This window comes from Hyalella azteca, unplaced genomic scaffold, assembly GCF_000764305.2.
Source record: "Hyalella azteca isolate HAZT.00-mixed unplaced genomic scaffold, Hazt_2.0.2 contig6145, whole genome shotgun sequence".
NCBI classification, from domain to species: domain Eukaryota; kingdom Metazoa; phylum Arthropoda; class Malacostraca; order Amphipoda; family Hyalellidae; genus Hyalella; species Hyalella azteca.
The window spans coordinates 96,357-110,355 of NW_025936313.1; the positions used below are offsets into that span (position 1 = coordinate 96,357).

Here is a 13,999-nt window from a genome sequence, read left to right on the forward strand (position 1 = left end):
TTTTCTCATTTATGAAAAAATGCACTATTGTGCTCGCCGTGTTCGTCTGTCTTTCCGTCCGGCCGTGACCTCAAGTTTTCGTCGGCGAGAAAATGCGCTCTCTGTCACTCACTGCAGTGAGTACCGAGTTATATTTGTTTCATTTATTTCGGTTTCAGATCAAGATTTCATTATTGAAAAAAAAATTCTTTGGATCTGATCTGTAATGAAGAAAATCCCTTCCCGTTCAACGATTACGGACACGGTGACTGCGGGAAACCAAATTTGCGCACTGAAGTTGCGGACTGAACTAAAGGCTCAAAGCCCACCGTACTGTAATGTCCAGTCGCGTGCGGTACATGAATATGAACGAGCAATTGTATTATGAATTTCACTTTCAAAAAGCGCCCATAATTTGATGCCTAGTTAATATGGTCGTATTAGCAAAACTATGACCAAACTACTTGACTTAGGAAATTTCACTGGTGACCTATTCAAACAATTATATTCATGTACCGGTAAAACATTTCTTCTCGCTTCGAGTCGCCGACATGTGGAACAGCCTCCATGGTAGCATCGTTGACGCTCCGAGTATGAACGCCTTCAAAAACAGACTAGACGAAGCTATGCAGGAGCATATGTTCAGTCTTAAAATGCCTAGTAAATTACGGACCAGGCAATAAGTCCAGCAGCTATCTCAATCAATCGTCAGTTATGGAAAAATCGGGTTTCAAAGGCCGGATGACTTGTGAATCAAGTCACGAAAAGTTCAAGAATCGGCAACAGGCCATGGTCCTATTTCTTCAATGCCGACACTTCTATTCTATAATAATTCTCTGATGTCAAGAAACGACTAAAGGGCAGAAAAAGCTTTATTGCTATTAGCGCCAAGACCTATTATTGTCACTAACTCTAGTCAAGAAATATGATGTGCCATTTAAACAAATACTTGATGTGCCATGTGCCATTTAAACAAATTCACGACGTTTAAAATACCGACCTCGCCTTTATTCATCGTAATCCTGAAATCTTCGTGTGACTTGCCATGTCTGTGTTTTCAAGTTAGTCCCTTATCAGGGCGCTTGAACTTGCGTCTGTCATCTTGCGCGTCTCGGTCACCGTCAACACTCAACAGCGATCTGGCGTCAGGATGCTGTTGGCTGTCGGGAAGAGTGATTGTACGTGTGCCTGTGCGGTCCTAATCTCCATGCCGTCGCGTTGAAAGTTTATTTACAGGAGGTCGTTTTCACTGTGATAGAAAAATTTGCATTATAGAGGAAACTGACTGTCGCCTTCTTTCAAGGTGAGCTTAAATTAAAGCGCTCAGATATCCCTGCACCAAGAAAGCAAATAAATATTCTGCTCCCGATAATGCTGATGCCTTCCCCTTTATTGAGGAAGTATTACGCTTGGAAGCTGCCCATGTATTTTTATCCCTCTGAATTCTCGGAAAGTAATTCTACTTGTGAGTTTGTGTGGTACCATTTAATACCTGACTGCACATTCTTGACATGTGGATTCATTCTATATTTTTGCACGCGAATCTAACCGTCTATTTATGCAACGCAAATAAAGTAAAATAGCGACTTAATTGTTGAGTCTGTAAAATTTAAGCATTCAAATAGCGGATATTTTATTCGCTGGTCATGTATCTTGTTGGCGTAAAAATTGTCTGTATCTGTTCTCATTTGCGTATGTGATGTCCAATTCTGGGAGTGATTGTTAATTTCTGGTGTTGCTAGTAACACCGTCGTGTTTGTCCAGTAGAGTGTACAGAGGTAAAAAGTTTAAGTTTATCACAGGATTTCAACACGAGTAGGTTAGATCAAGAAGCGCCTCTTTTAGTGAGGCTCTTTAGCCATACAAAATTGCAGGAAAGTTGACCTGACGCGCAAGCTAAGAGCAAGTTCGCTGCACACATTTTGGTCCCTCCCAAAACTCCTACAAGTAGGTTCATATCAAACTATAGCGTTTTGCTACTTAATCGCCGGTTGTAGAAGATGGAAGGCAGCTTTACCATAACCGAGATGAAAAGCTTACCAGTTTTGTCATGAATAACAGAGCAAGTTACCTACTCATACGTATTGTGGGAATAATTTAACGTATGATGAATTAGCGCATAGGTATGATTGAAGGGCAATGGGCTCCTCGCGCGTAGGTATAAAATATTAGTCATGAGAAATTGTAAGTTTATTCTAAAGCTTACGAAACTGTGCGATAATTGCGTGCGTTTTTTACTTAAATTACCCAAAACAATTCTACTCAAAAGTTGCTGTACGAAATCTGAATAAATTCTTCAGGACCGACATGAAAGGTCGTTGGTTGACGAAAGTCGCGAGTATCGGGCAATGGACTGCTAGTTGTTCGAAGTTGAACGAAGCCAAGTCGTATTGCTCGTGCAGCTGAACAAAGTTCTATGTGACTGTAAGCTGGACTGCCAACCTCAGCGCATCCCGGCATGGCAGTCGTCCAACTGTACCGCAATTCTAGTCGGTATACGGCGCGCCGCGCAGCTTCGATCGATCGCTTCCGAACGGCAGCAGCTCTTGCCTTACATTTCCGTGTAGCGGGTGGTGCTCACACAGTTTTCCTGCCAGAGGTTCTCTAACGGAATCTTGCAGCTCATCGATCCATAATATCACTTGCATGAGTTAATTGAAGAATGATGAAAACGGCTTAGCGGGCTTTCGGGGACAGAAAGGGGCTTTTTTTTCGGGGCTTAGTGGGCTTTTTCAATATTCTAAAAGACAGAAAAAAACTTTCGGGGATCAATATTTTAAAAGAAAGACTGAAATGGCAATAGCTGATTAAATGTTATTGGAATCAAGTGCCATACGGCAGTTGGCATTTTTATACACCAGAATCTCACGACTGTTACAAGGATTGTAGACAAATCTTCTATTGCACATCAGACGGGAAACCGATTAATTCTCGGATTTCTTTTCCATTCAGCGGGATTTCTGGCACGCTGGTTGACGGATATTATAGTAATTTATTATATTTCTCTTGGTTATTGTTCTGCGAGTACTGTATTCTTGACAATATTATAAGTCTTCATTTCATCAGCCATAACTCGTAGAAGTTATCGTCGTTTTGCTTGGGTTAAACACACATTAACCCGACTTTTACGGTACGGTTACCCTATAATTCCAAAAATTGTTTCCTTATTATCATCATATGCATTAGCTCAGTACCAACAATAAGCACGACCAAAATTGCCATCTGTATTCCCGCTGCACGTTTCGTGAACGCTGTCTTATTGCTGGTACTGAGCTAATGAATATAGTGATAATAAGGAAACAATGTTTGGAATTATAGGGTAACCGTACCGACGGAAGGAAATCCTTGATATGCACCTAAAGTCGGGTTGATGTGTGTTTACATGAGGTCACTAACTCGACTGAAGAAGTGAAGAGTGAAGTTAGTCGTCAGTCGTCACGACGCGATGACTCACACATGGACTAGCGTGCGGGAGGGCGTTGCTACTCTCACGCTGACGTGTCACGCTGTGACACCTGAGAGCTGTCACGCCTGAGCGTCCTTCTCTCCTCTCACTCGTTACTACTCTCCCTCTACATCGCTGCCGTCGATGGCACAGCTACTGCTATGGAAATGTTAGAAGTTTCGGGAATATAAATTAACGTGGTTTCCTTTAGTTACAATGTTATTCACATTTATATGTCAATGTTATCAATAATATTTAGTTATTTTTCAACCGTCAACGTTAAAATTAATCACCATTGTTTTCAAGTCAGCGCCCACCAACAGAAACCATACAGTACTAATCATTTAAATAAAAATGTAAAATTGAAACTTTTCTGCTACAAATTTGAAGCTGGGAATTTTAGTACTGAAAAATAACATAGTGAATTTCAGACTTGTATTAACTTGTGTTTTCATAATGCCGCTCATCAACTGCAGTAGCGATTTTTAGACAAGAATTCTTGTATTTATATTATTTTATTAACGTTTGTATCCTCTTTCATCCACGTTTGATTCTACGTCATATATATACTACCATAAACCTATCTTCTATCCCTTATTTCCACGTATGCATACTCCTCGTGCGAATTTCTCATTTAAGGTTTATTTTGTTAATGCATTACAGGGGCACGTGAAGACAGCATAATCTGTTTACAGGGATCGCAATATGGCGTCGCAGTTCACAAAGGCAAGTTCGTGCGACTCTGGCAGTTCTCGGCGGTCTTCGTACGACGCAGAAGACCGAGCCTCCACTCGTGAGTGGCTCGAGACCATCTTGACGAGCTTCCATCGCACCAAGGAGTCGATAAATTCAACTGAGATAGAGGTTAGTTACTTCAATATTTTCCATACAATAATGGTACTCTTGTCAAGTTAAGTGACTAGAAACCAAAAATACAATTACACACTGAAGCATTGACGCATTGAAACATATTTGTAACGTCAAGTTTTGTAATACGAGTAATTGAGTAAATAAACAAACCATATAATAATAACGGTTTATGCGTTTATTAGGCTGAATGCCTGTCGCCGATTTATAACATCGCAGAACATGAACGGCAATTGGTGCGGTATCGAACATGCAACTCACTGCTACAATTTTGCGGTGCTTAACCGCACAGCTTCCTTGCCGATTCTGACCAAAAACTTCGGCCCAGAGCTGGGATCAAACCCACAACTCACTGCTCCAATCCTGCTTCTCTGAACCGTAACCACTGGGCCACACTGACCAGTATTTTCATATTCCAGCTACTGAGAATGGATCTTTTATTCTCAGATATTGCATCGTATTCATGCACAAAACCCGATTCTAATTACTTGATGTAAATAAAATATTATTCGATTCACTATGTACGCTCATGGCGCTCCATATTTAGCGCAACACATTAACACTGCACTTCCCATACGTCGGACTCGGCAGCCGCTGCTTGCTGCCATCGCCTTTAATATTGTATGCCTTGCCGAGCCTTCAATTGAGGTCTCGAGTTTATGGCTTTATGCCTCTTATTCGCAACGCTGAGGCGTTTATGCTCCTCAAAGTATCATTGCTGCCTTATCATTCTACACTCAGCCCAATGAACAGGTGATATTGTCCAAGTAGTTGCACATTTGCAATTGCAATTGGTGATATTGTTGCAATAATTGCTACCCACAGCACTAGCTCGAAGCAAACGCAGCATTAAAAGACTTTTTTTTTTGTTGGATCAAGCTGGTTCCGGATGAACCACACAAACTTATAAAGTGCGTCACTATCCGGACAAATTTCCACTTATCTCTTTGAGTGCAAATAATGGTAAGGCAATGTTGTTTCTAAAATAACATCCACCATCATTTTGCTCTCAAGATATTACTGACCACATGAATTATATATATTATTTTTTCCTATTTCTGTCATGTGGTCTCGTTTCCGTACTAAACATCTTGTGGAAGGTGGTCAATGCTTTTACCGTTTGTTGTATAATAATTGGTTTACTTTGTAAATATTCAGTATATATACTGCAGATTTATATCTCATGGTTCACAGAATCTCTGCCGTGACAGCCAATGCATCGTGAAGTTTTATTTAGGATTCTCTGGGAAAAAAGCGAGTTGCGTCCGGTTCCGTGATTGGAAGCATAAGCATGACTTCCTTATATACGGTTGCTGTGAGAGCGAAGCTGTGGTGATGCTGCTAGGTCAATTTTTTGTGGGGTTGTTGTGTATTATATCTATTTTCATGCAGTTTTGAAGTTAGAAATTGAGATTTAATGTCTCCACCAATGATTTTTTGATCCCAATTTCTTTAGACAACGTAAGAACAATTGAACTTGATTGAATTGCAATTGAACTCAATTGAATTGCACACCATTCACGAACATTTTACACCGTATAACGTACATTTTCAGGTATACTCGTGCAACACGTTGCCGATTTCATAGCGGACATATCAATGTTAGGTAATATTATGAAATTGAATTTTCGATTTAATAAGGCTTTTCTCTTTGGCTTGAATAGCTAGCCAGAAAAATGAATTTCGTTCCCATTCAAATAAGTAATAAACTAATTTAAACCATAAATATAAAGTTGCAAATAATTGCAAACCACTTTTAAACGTTACAATTGTGCTGAGTCTAATAGCACCATTAAATTTGCTTGTGAAATATTATAATTTCATCATCCCTAAAACGTTTACAGTAAAAAAAACAGGACCAACAAGTCGAAACCGTCTGAAGCATCGTGCGCACAAAACATGTGCATTGGTTCCTTCAAAGTGATGAACTTTTATGTATTTCGATCATCATGGTATTGAAAGGTCATGTTAGGTCATGATTGAACTTATATACTAGTTCAACCATGATGTCGGGTAACTTGTTTCTTTTCTGAAGAAAGACAGACGCCACGCGACAAATAATGTAGCTACTCTAGGCACTGTTCGTATGATTTCTCAGTGTGAAAAAATACTTTCATAGCACAGCATTAATTTCTGTTTAAATGCAAGAAAATGTTTGAACAAATTTTAAATGAAGTCTAATTACTCGGTCGGAGAAAACACGGTAACCAGGATGAACACGAGCACTATGATTCGTTGACCGTAAATTCTTGTGATTACTCACACAATTTTTTTTATAGTGATCGTTTTTAAGTGATTGGACATTCATCCCAGTTTTTTATGCATATTTTAGGTGCATGACTGGCGCATAGGCACCGTACGCTGCGGACCTCCCGTGAACAAATGTGGCCAGATGTCCCATCGTAAGTATTATGTCAGCCTAATTTTCCTTGATCATATGGTAGGTAAAATTAATTTCTATATTTTGCAAACATCGAATTTCACCGAAGTTCTGCTGTTACATCGGTAAAGAAATCTTTTTCTCTCAACTTCATAAATATTGACACAGGCTTTTGACATCCTCAATACGCCTGGCTGTCTGTCAGTAGGCTTGTAGGACAATTGTAAAAATTAGTGTGCTTGAACTTTTCATGCAAGATGTTAAAAACACATCTATAGTCATCGAATTTTGTGGTAGTTGCAAAATTTAAACTATTCGATCAATTAACGCTGGTGAAATGCACGGATCACCTGTAGTTAAGTAAGTGTATTGTAAATCCCGATTATTTCATTTTCAATTCCTTAGCCTTATATTTCGCCAACGATTTTTAATCGTTTTTTTCTGCTTGTAGGCGCGCCTTCGAAAGAAGAGGAAGCAAGAGGCGATTACGAAGTGTCGAGCCTGATGGAGCTGCTGGCAGTTCACGCCGAGTACTCGCTGGACAGCTCTCCGAGGTCCCTGGACATGGTGGCCAAGCTGCCCCCTGCAGACGACATGTCGCGTGCCTTCATGCTCGAGTGGGCCCTCGACACGCGAGAGATCAGATTCTACACCGAGGTTTGAGTTAAGCCATACTACCCGAAAATATTTCTTCTTGATGAAAATTGATTAGGATACATCGTTGATTTGTTTATTAAATTTCAAGTCTTTGACCTTAGGCAACGCCTTCCATCTAAAGCGTATCATTAATCTAGCTGTTGTTCTGCTGATATTGAATTCATAGACTTGAAAGAACTCCTTTCTTCTCCAGGTACTGCCAGCTTTGGAGGCAATCATCCCTGCCCTGCCACTCCCTATTTGCTACTATGCGTCGTGTTCTGAGAAGTCCGAATCCGTATTGGTACTAGAAGACTTGACATCGAAAGGTTTCTTCACCGAGTCCCTTTCCAAAGGGCTGTCCCTCCCTCAAGGCATAGCTGCCGTCAAGGCTCTCGCTAAGGTCCACGCAGCTTCTTTTCTGTACTCCGCTAAAAATAATTACGATATCAGGCAAAAGTTTCCGTACCTTTTGACAGCCGCACAAGCTTCGGCATCATTCCACAGCTTAGTCGAGAGAGGACTTCCTCTGCTCATCAAGTTCCTGCAGAAAAAAAGTCAATACAAAACCACCAGGGAAAAGCTGCAAAAATACCAGGAAGGGACCAGGATGGCCGAGGTAATCCAAAAAGCTTTCAAACCCTCGCCTAAACTCAACACCTTGGTTCATTGTGACTTCTGGGCGAACAATCTTTTATTCGCTGGTGAGGAACCACAAATCTTGTGTTGCCTCATTGACTGGCAGCTCGTGACCTACGGCAGTCCTGCCATTGACTTGGCTCTCCTTCTGTCAACTTCCTTCACTCCAGACGTCAGACGGGACTCGCGGCATACTTTGCTCTCCGTCTACTGGTCTGATTTTTCTGCCCATGTCGCAGACGGCGGAGGCGCCGAATTACTCAAGAACTGCGCACTCGAAGACCTCATGGACGACATGACGAGAGCAGAAGCCATGTCCGCCCTCGTCATGGTTGGAAGCGTTGACTTGGCTCTTGGAGTACCAGAGCGCGAGGACAGAGTATTGTCCATTCTCAACGATTTCTTCGAAGCGGAAATACTTTAAAGTACGGAACAGAATTAAGTAGCTCAGAATCTTTGTAAATTTTCATAACTAACTTCGAAGTTTAAATACTGTTTAAAAAATGTTGGTGTGGTAAATTTTCATCTGATTTCATCCAGAAGGAAATGACGATTTTGGTGTTATAAATCTAGAAAATATCCTAAATTACGGAAGCAAATATCAACCTTCATGTTTACATTCCGTGACCAATTCAATCCAAAGAAGGTAATTAATTTTGATTATCACAAACAAGAATCTTACAATCACTTCTGCATAATGCATATCAATCGACCGCATCCTGGGCAGCCAAGCCATCGTCTTGTATGAAATCTTTGATTCAATTGCAACTTTCATGAAATGACTTGGAATAGAATTCGGTGATAAATTAATCATGATTGTTTTTTGGCTCGGTATTGCATTTTCTTACTGCAATCTGTCAGGACTAACCAGTGTCACTACGTTTAGTCGTTCAATATATTGACAATGCTTAAAGTGAAACTACTATTCTTCGATTCATCGCATGTGCTGCAGTAGCGAGTATTTTCGCATGTCGGAGCGAGTATCACTTTTTCTTCTTATCAATTGGTCCATGGCTCTCGCCTAGTTGTGATTTGATTTTTTAATTTGAAACAATCGGTCTCATACGTCTGACAAAATTTTCAAAATCCTCTGGATTTGAATGATCTTTAAAGATTTTTCATTGTTTTGACGGCTCTCAATGTGTAAAACGAAAAAGATTTCCACTCGCTCTAGAGTTAAGTTTGTCGCCATCCTGACCAATTTTACCTATAAGTGTGACGTAATATTCTGGCATTGTCCCAGTGTAATGTACTCAGCTCAGCTCTCAGCACCCACGCTCACAGTTAACATGCACGCTTGTCTTCAATGAAGGCAGCGAAACCTCAATGTCGCATATGTATTTGGATTAAAACTTTCATTGAAACTCTAGTTCCAATCGTGACAAAAAATGTTAACCTTTAAGGAGAACGATAAGGAACTTTTTTGCCGTTTCATCTTGAACTTCCGTAAGGTGTGTAGGGCTGACCATTATAACAAATTGAATGAAATGTCAACATATCTTCAGTTATTCATTACAACTGGCTTCTAAATGGTCATTGCTTTATGCTAGATACCGATCATAATGCTTCACTAAGCCTACCTAAAGTTGGATGTTTTTCTCTCTTGTGTTAAGGGAACCCACCTGTGTTGAAAGCGTATCCCCTCGTTTCCTGTTGTGGATAATCATTGGTCCCATATAGCAATAAAGCATCGCAGCGAAGTTCGACAGCTGTGTATTCAGGACTAGGGTATGGAATCCATGTTCAGTCTTCAGATCTGAAAGTTTCTACTCTAAAGCGCGTGGTTTTTTATGATGATAGCTGCCGCTGCGCTGATTTTTCGATTTGCGGTTTTCACGTGACCGAGGAATGGCCAGCGCTCGGCTAGAGCTAATTGGCTCAGGCCGACTGCCTGTTATTAGTTTTGGAGCGATGTTCGTGTTTAAACTAGACAGCAAAAAACAACAAATCACGCACTGAAACACTTTTATCACACAATTATTCTGTACGAAAGATAATTACGTAATTGAGTGTAATTAGAACAACTATCGAAAAAAATCATTGTTCTCATATGGAGGAATTACTGCCAGACCCTAAATGAGTGTTTAGTTGGACAAATCACTCCCTCGATTCTCAACTGCGCGATTATGTGTTCAGATATCCAGTCGGTTTTTCTAGAGCTAAAAAGAGTGTTGTATGTGTGGATCTTTGTTACTAGAGTAGATGTCAATTTGATTCCTGTTATTTTTAAGATGAGATGACTGGAACCGTATTCTAATCTGCTGAGTTGTCTAAGGAAAAAATTCAGTTATGTTTGCAGGTCTTAAAAATATTGGCCTTGATCTTTTAGCCAAAAAACAACATCGCTTCCTACATTTCTTCCATGCAAAGCCATGACAACTCGAAAAATGTCAATTTCACGGGACCATTTTTAGTGCTTGTTTGACCAATGAGCAGGTAACTGGCACCGGATACAGCTGGATAACTGAAGGGCCCCAGTCTTTTTCGAGTCAGGCTCCCGAGTCTTTCTCGGCTCATCTTCCAACCTACCTAACCCTTCGGGATTTGGCTCCAAACCAGCCGAACTGAGCCAAATAGAGACGAGCCGAGCCTGACTACAGGGCCCAAGTCACCGAGTCTGACTCGCGAGTATTCATCAGAGTATTCATCGGAAATGAATACTCATCTCCGATGAATACGTGATATCGGAGCTAGTATTCTTCGGAGTATTCGCCGAACCCGCCAGTATTTGGCGCCTGACGAGCCCAGCGAGGCAGAATAAAGCAAGTACTCGTACAATGCAAGGCTGTGTCCTCCAATGCTTGCGATGGGCTCTGCTCGGCGGGGCTTGGGCGGGTAGATTATCAGCTCGCCAGTGCACGGTGCAATGAGATCGTGAACGTTAGTTTAGTGATTAGTCGATCCGCGAATGATACAAAAGTTATAATTTTTCCGTTAAAAATGTCTAACATTGTTCAGTAACATGTTTTAACAACGGGCTTTTCCAATGAAATTAAAAAATTCGTTAGTCTAAATCTCGGTATAATCAGAAACCAATTCTTTGACCAAATTGCACTCGCTCACGTTTCTTCTTACATGCATCATGCTCATCTTGAATGTCTGAATGTTGAGTGGAAATTTAATTGTGCTGCGTGGTAATTGCTGTGTCCGAATTTTGTATCCTGAATATTTGAATTTTTACCATTTATTTTTAAATTTATTATATCTCCGTGTCCAGTGTTTCGCAATACCGTGAAACCTGTGCATTGTTCTGCAACCCCATTTTTTATGTAACCAAAATCATTGCACTTCACATCGAACAGTATCGGAAAATCGCGTACAACTCGTTAAACTAAACAATAAATTATTTTTCGTATTTTTCACCCTTGATAGAAATGCGTGGTTAGGGGCAAACATCTGCCTGAGATCAGAATAGGTTGCCTCTATAAGCTCAATATTAATTATTATCCACTTAGCGTAACATATTTTCAAGACTTCGAAACTAACGCTTTTGTTGCGCATCATTTGAAAGTGGCTCACAAACGCTAAATTTTTATGAGGGCTGTTTAGCATCAATGTAAGTTTTATTAAGAAGGTGTTGAACGAGCTGTTGTTATGGGCATTTACCGTAATGACATTTGAGATCGCCTGAATTGGGGTTGGATTAAATTAACTTGGACTAGCTCACTAGCCTCACTAGGCCTGGAATAGTCAGCAAAGTATTCACGACATACGATGGACATCATTAAGATGGCGAAATACGATGGACACCATATGCGTATGGTGTACAAATGTTCACTGAATATTATCTAAGGACTCTCCTGGATGCTGAAGTTGAAGAACGGATACTTGATGCCAACGGACGACTCTGGGCGGTAAATCGTGAGAGATTAGACTTCCTCTAGCTCCGGGGACGCCCAAGACTGTGCCTAGACTTCACCTTTAGCTCCGGGGACACCCAAAACTGTGCCTAGACTTCACCTTTAGCTCTGGGGACGCCCAAAACTGTGCCTAGACTTCCTCTAGCTCCGGGGACGCCCAAGACTGTGCCTAGACTTCACCTCTAGCTCCGGGGACGCCCAAGACTGTGCCTAGACTTCACCTTTAGCTCTGGGGACGCCCAAGACTGTGCCTAGACGACATCTTTAGCTCTGGGGACACCCAAGACTGTGCCTAGGCGACACCTTTAGCTCTAAGGACGCCCACGAGTATCGTCTACAGTGCAAATATAATTTTTCTCGCTACTTCACGATTTAAAAATCTATTTTTTCATGTGGAATTTGCATTTTAAAGTGAACCGATGACAAGATTTTATTCAGGATTTAAGAGTTGTCAGTAGTATATCAGTGAACGATTAAAAGTGTTTAATAACAAATTTTAGAATATAATGAGTGAATTTCTCGATCACACATTTGCAGGATATAATACCTGTGAGCGTAAAATACAATACTAACATCGGGATTGGTGTTGAATTCAGTAATTACATAAGTTTTATCAGGAATTGTTTAAAAAGACTTGTTGATAGACATTTTTATCACAGCCTATTTACCAATAAGCAAGTAGATAAAATTAACGTAATTAAGGTGAAATATTTACGGAAATTCGTATTGATCGATCATGGAATGTTACAAAAAAAATTTGTTAACAACAATCCACAGTCACTATAAACCATCCAGAACTCCGTCTTGATGTTTTCCCATCAGTCAGCAACTGACCCCTAACCTCAAGATCGCTTCTGCCGAACATCATCGCACAATGAATTTTCATTTTGATTGATCACATCTGAATTTTGAGCGTTATCAATTCTTTACCATCGCCCTTCAGACCCTCTACCCCGCCTCTCTTTTCGTCTATCTTCATCGAATTTTTCATCTATTAATATATTAAATTGATTTCCAACCTTCAAATACCGAAATGACGAAGGAATGGCTTTTATTTAAAATTTAAAAGGATCTGCTTCACCAAATTTTCCACAAGCATGAGGCATCAGTTCAGTTCTACTATTAAGATTCCTGACAACCACCCGAGCTCGCGCTTAACTTTCTTTTCCACCTTCTAGGTTTCTTTGGTTTACTGCTCAGAATGTGACGCACCATTGTCGCAACGCGTCGATTTTCGATCCATTTTCGGAGTGGCGAGACATGATATAACCACCGTGCTTTGCATGCGATAGCGTAGGTTTTCCTGGTAGAACGCTCATGTTTTCCATTGCTTCATTTACATTACTCACCTGACTTAATTCATTCAGCTTCTATTGTGCTCGATGAGCAGGTTAATGCAAATGATGATACATGCGTTGATATCTTTTTTCGGCACCATCCATCGTAATTGTAAAAATATGTTTTTGCTTCAAATATTCTGGTCTTTTTGGATAATTCGATCAAGTGTTTATTCGAAAATTGATTGTATTTGAGTTAAACTCTTTTTCTAAAGCTACATTAACCGTAGACTACGTTTTTTATCTAAAGGCATGAAGTATGTGCCAATGCTGCGTACATATATACAAGCTGCAGGTACTTCATAGTTTTCTCATATTACCTCTAATATATTTTAAGCTCAAGATAAGCTATACAAGTTAGAATAAAGTAGCTAATAGAAATGAATATTAAGAAAAACATTTCTTCCATTGATGAGCAGCAGTTCTTGCGCGTCGCGGCTCGACCTGTGAAGGAAGGCGCATAAGTTCTAGCCTGTACGTGATTTTATTAGCCGTGAGTTTCTGTACGTGATTCCATGTCGCTGATATTTATTATGTAGGCGCTCCTCGCAATTCCCGGTGAAAAATTGTTATGTAAACCCAGGAGGCCAAGAGTAGATTCGTGACAGTGCAGCGAGCAAGATTGATCATACAATAACACGAGGCTAATAGATTCGTCTGCTAAGCGCTCTCAGTTCTAATTCAACTCATTAAATACTTTTTGCAATTAATGAAACAACCAATATAAGACAAGCATCCAGCTTGAGGTTACCTAGTTTCTATTGGCTATCTGTATTTGATAGAATCAGCTAACTGAAATTGAAGATATTTTCAAACTAAAGACAGATAGCATGAATGATTTTTTTCTTGGATATGT

General features: G+C 40.3%; 1 protein-coding gene across 3 annotated transcripts; it reads left to right on the forward strand.

Moving 5' to 3' along the window:
* Positions 1-768: 768 nt before the first annotated feature.
* On the forward strand, positions 769-11,294 carry LOC108673200. Of its 3 annotated transcripts, none has more exons than XM_047880755.1 (5): positions 769-1,282; positions 4,088-4,288; positions 6,624-6,693; positions 7,123-7,328; positions 7,522-11,294. In XM_047880755.1, exons 2-5 carry the CDS (start codon positions 4,130-4,132, stop codon positions 8,368-8,370), a joined length of 1,284 nt encoding a protein of 427 aa, XP_047736711.1. In that variant the 5' UTR covers positions 769-1,282; positions 4,088-4,129; the 3' UTR covers positions 8,371-11,294. The 3 variants fall into 3 exon arrangements, with proteins under 3 accessions (XP_047736711.1, XP_018016477.1, XP_018016476.1); XM_018160988.2 differs by having other exon boundaries at positions 4,120-4,288; XM_018160987.2 differs by lacking the exon at positions 769-1,282 and adding an exon at positions 3,271-3,593 and having other exon boundaries at positions 4,120-4,288.
* Positions 11,295-13,999: the final 2,705 nt, after the last annotated feature.

Coding starts and splice junctions, on each gene's coding strand:
- LOC108673200 (XM_018160987.2), top strand. Junction 6,694..7,122: donor ATGTGGCCAGATGTCCCATC/GTAAGTATTATG, acceptor TTCTGCTTGTAG/GCGCGCCTTCGAAAGAAGAG. Junction 7,329..7,521: donor AGATCAGATTCTACACCGAG/GTTTGAGTTAAG, acceptor TTTCTTCTCCAG/GTACTGCCAGCTTTGGAGGC.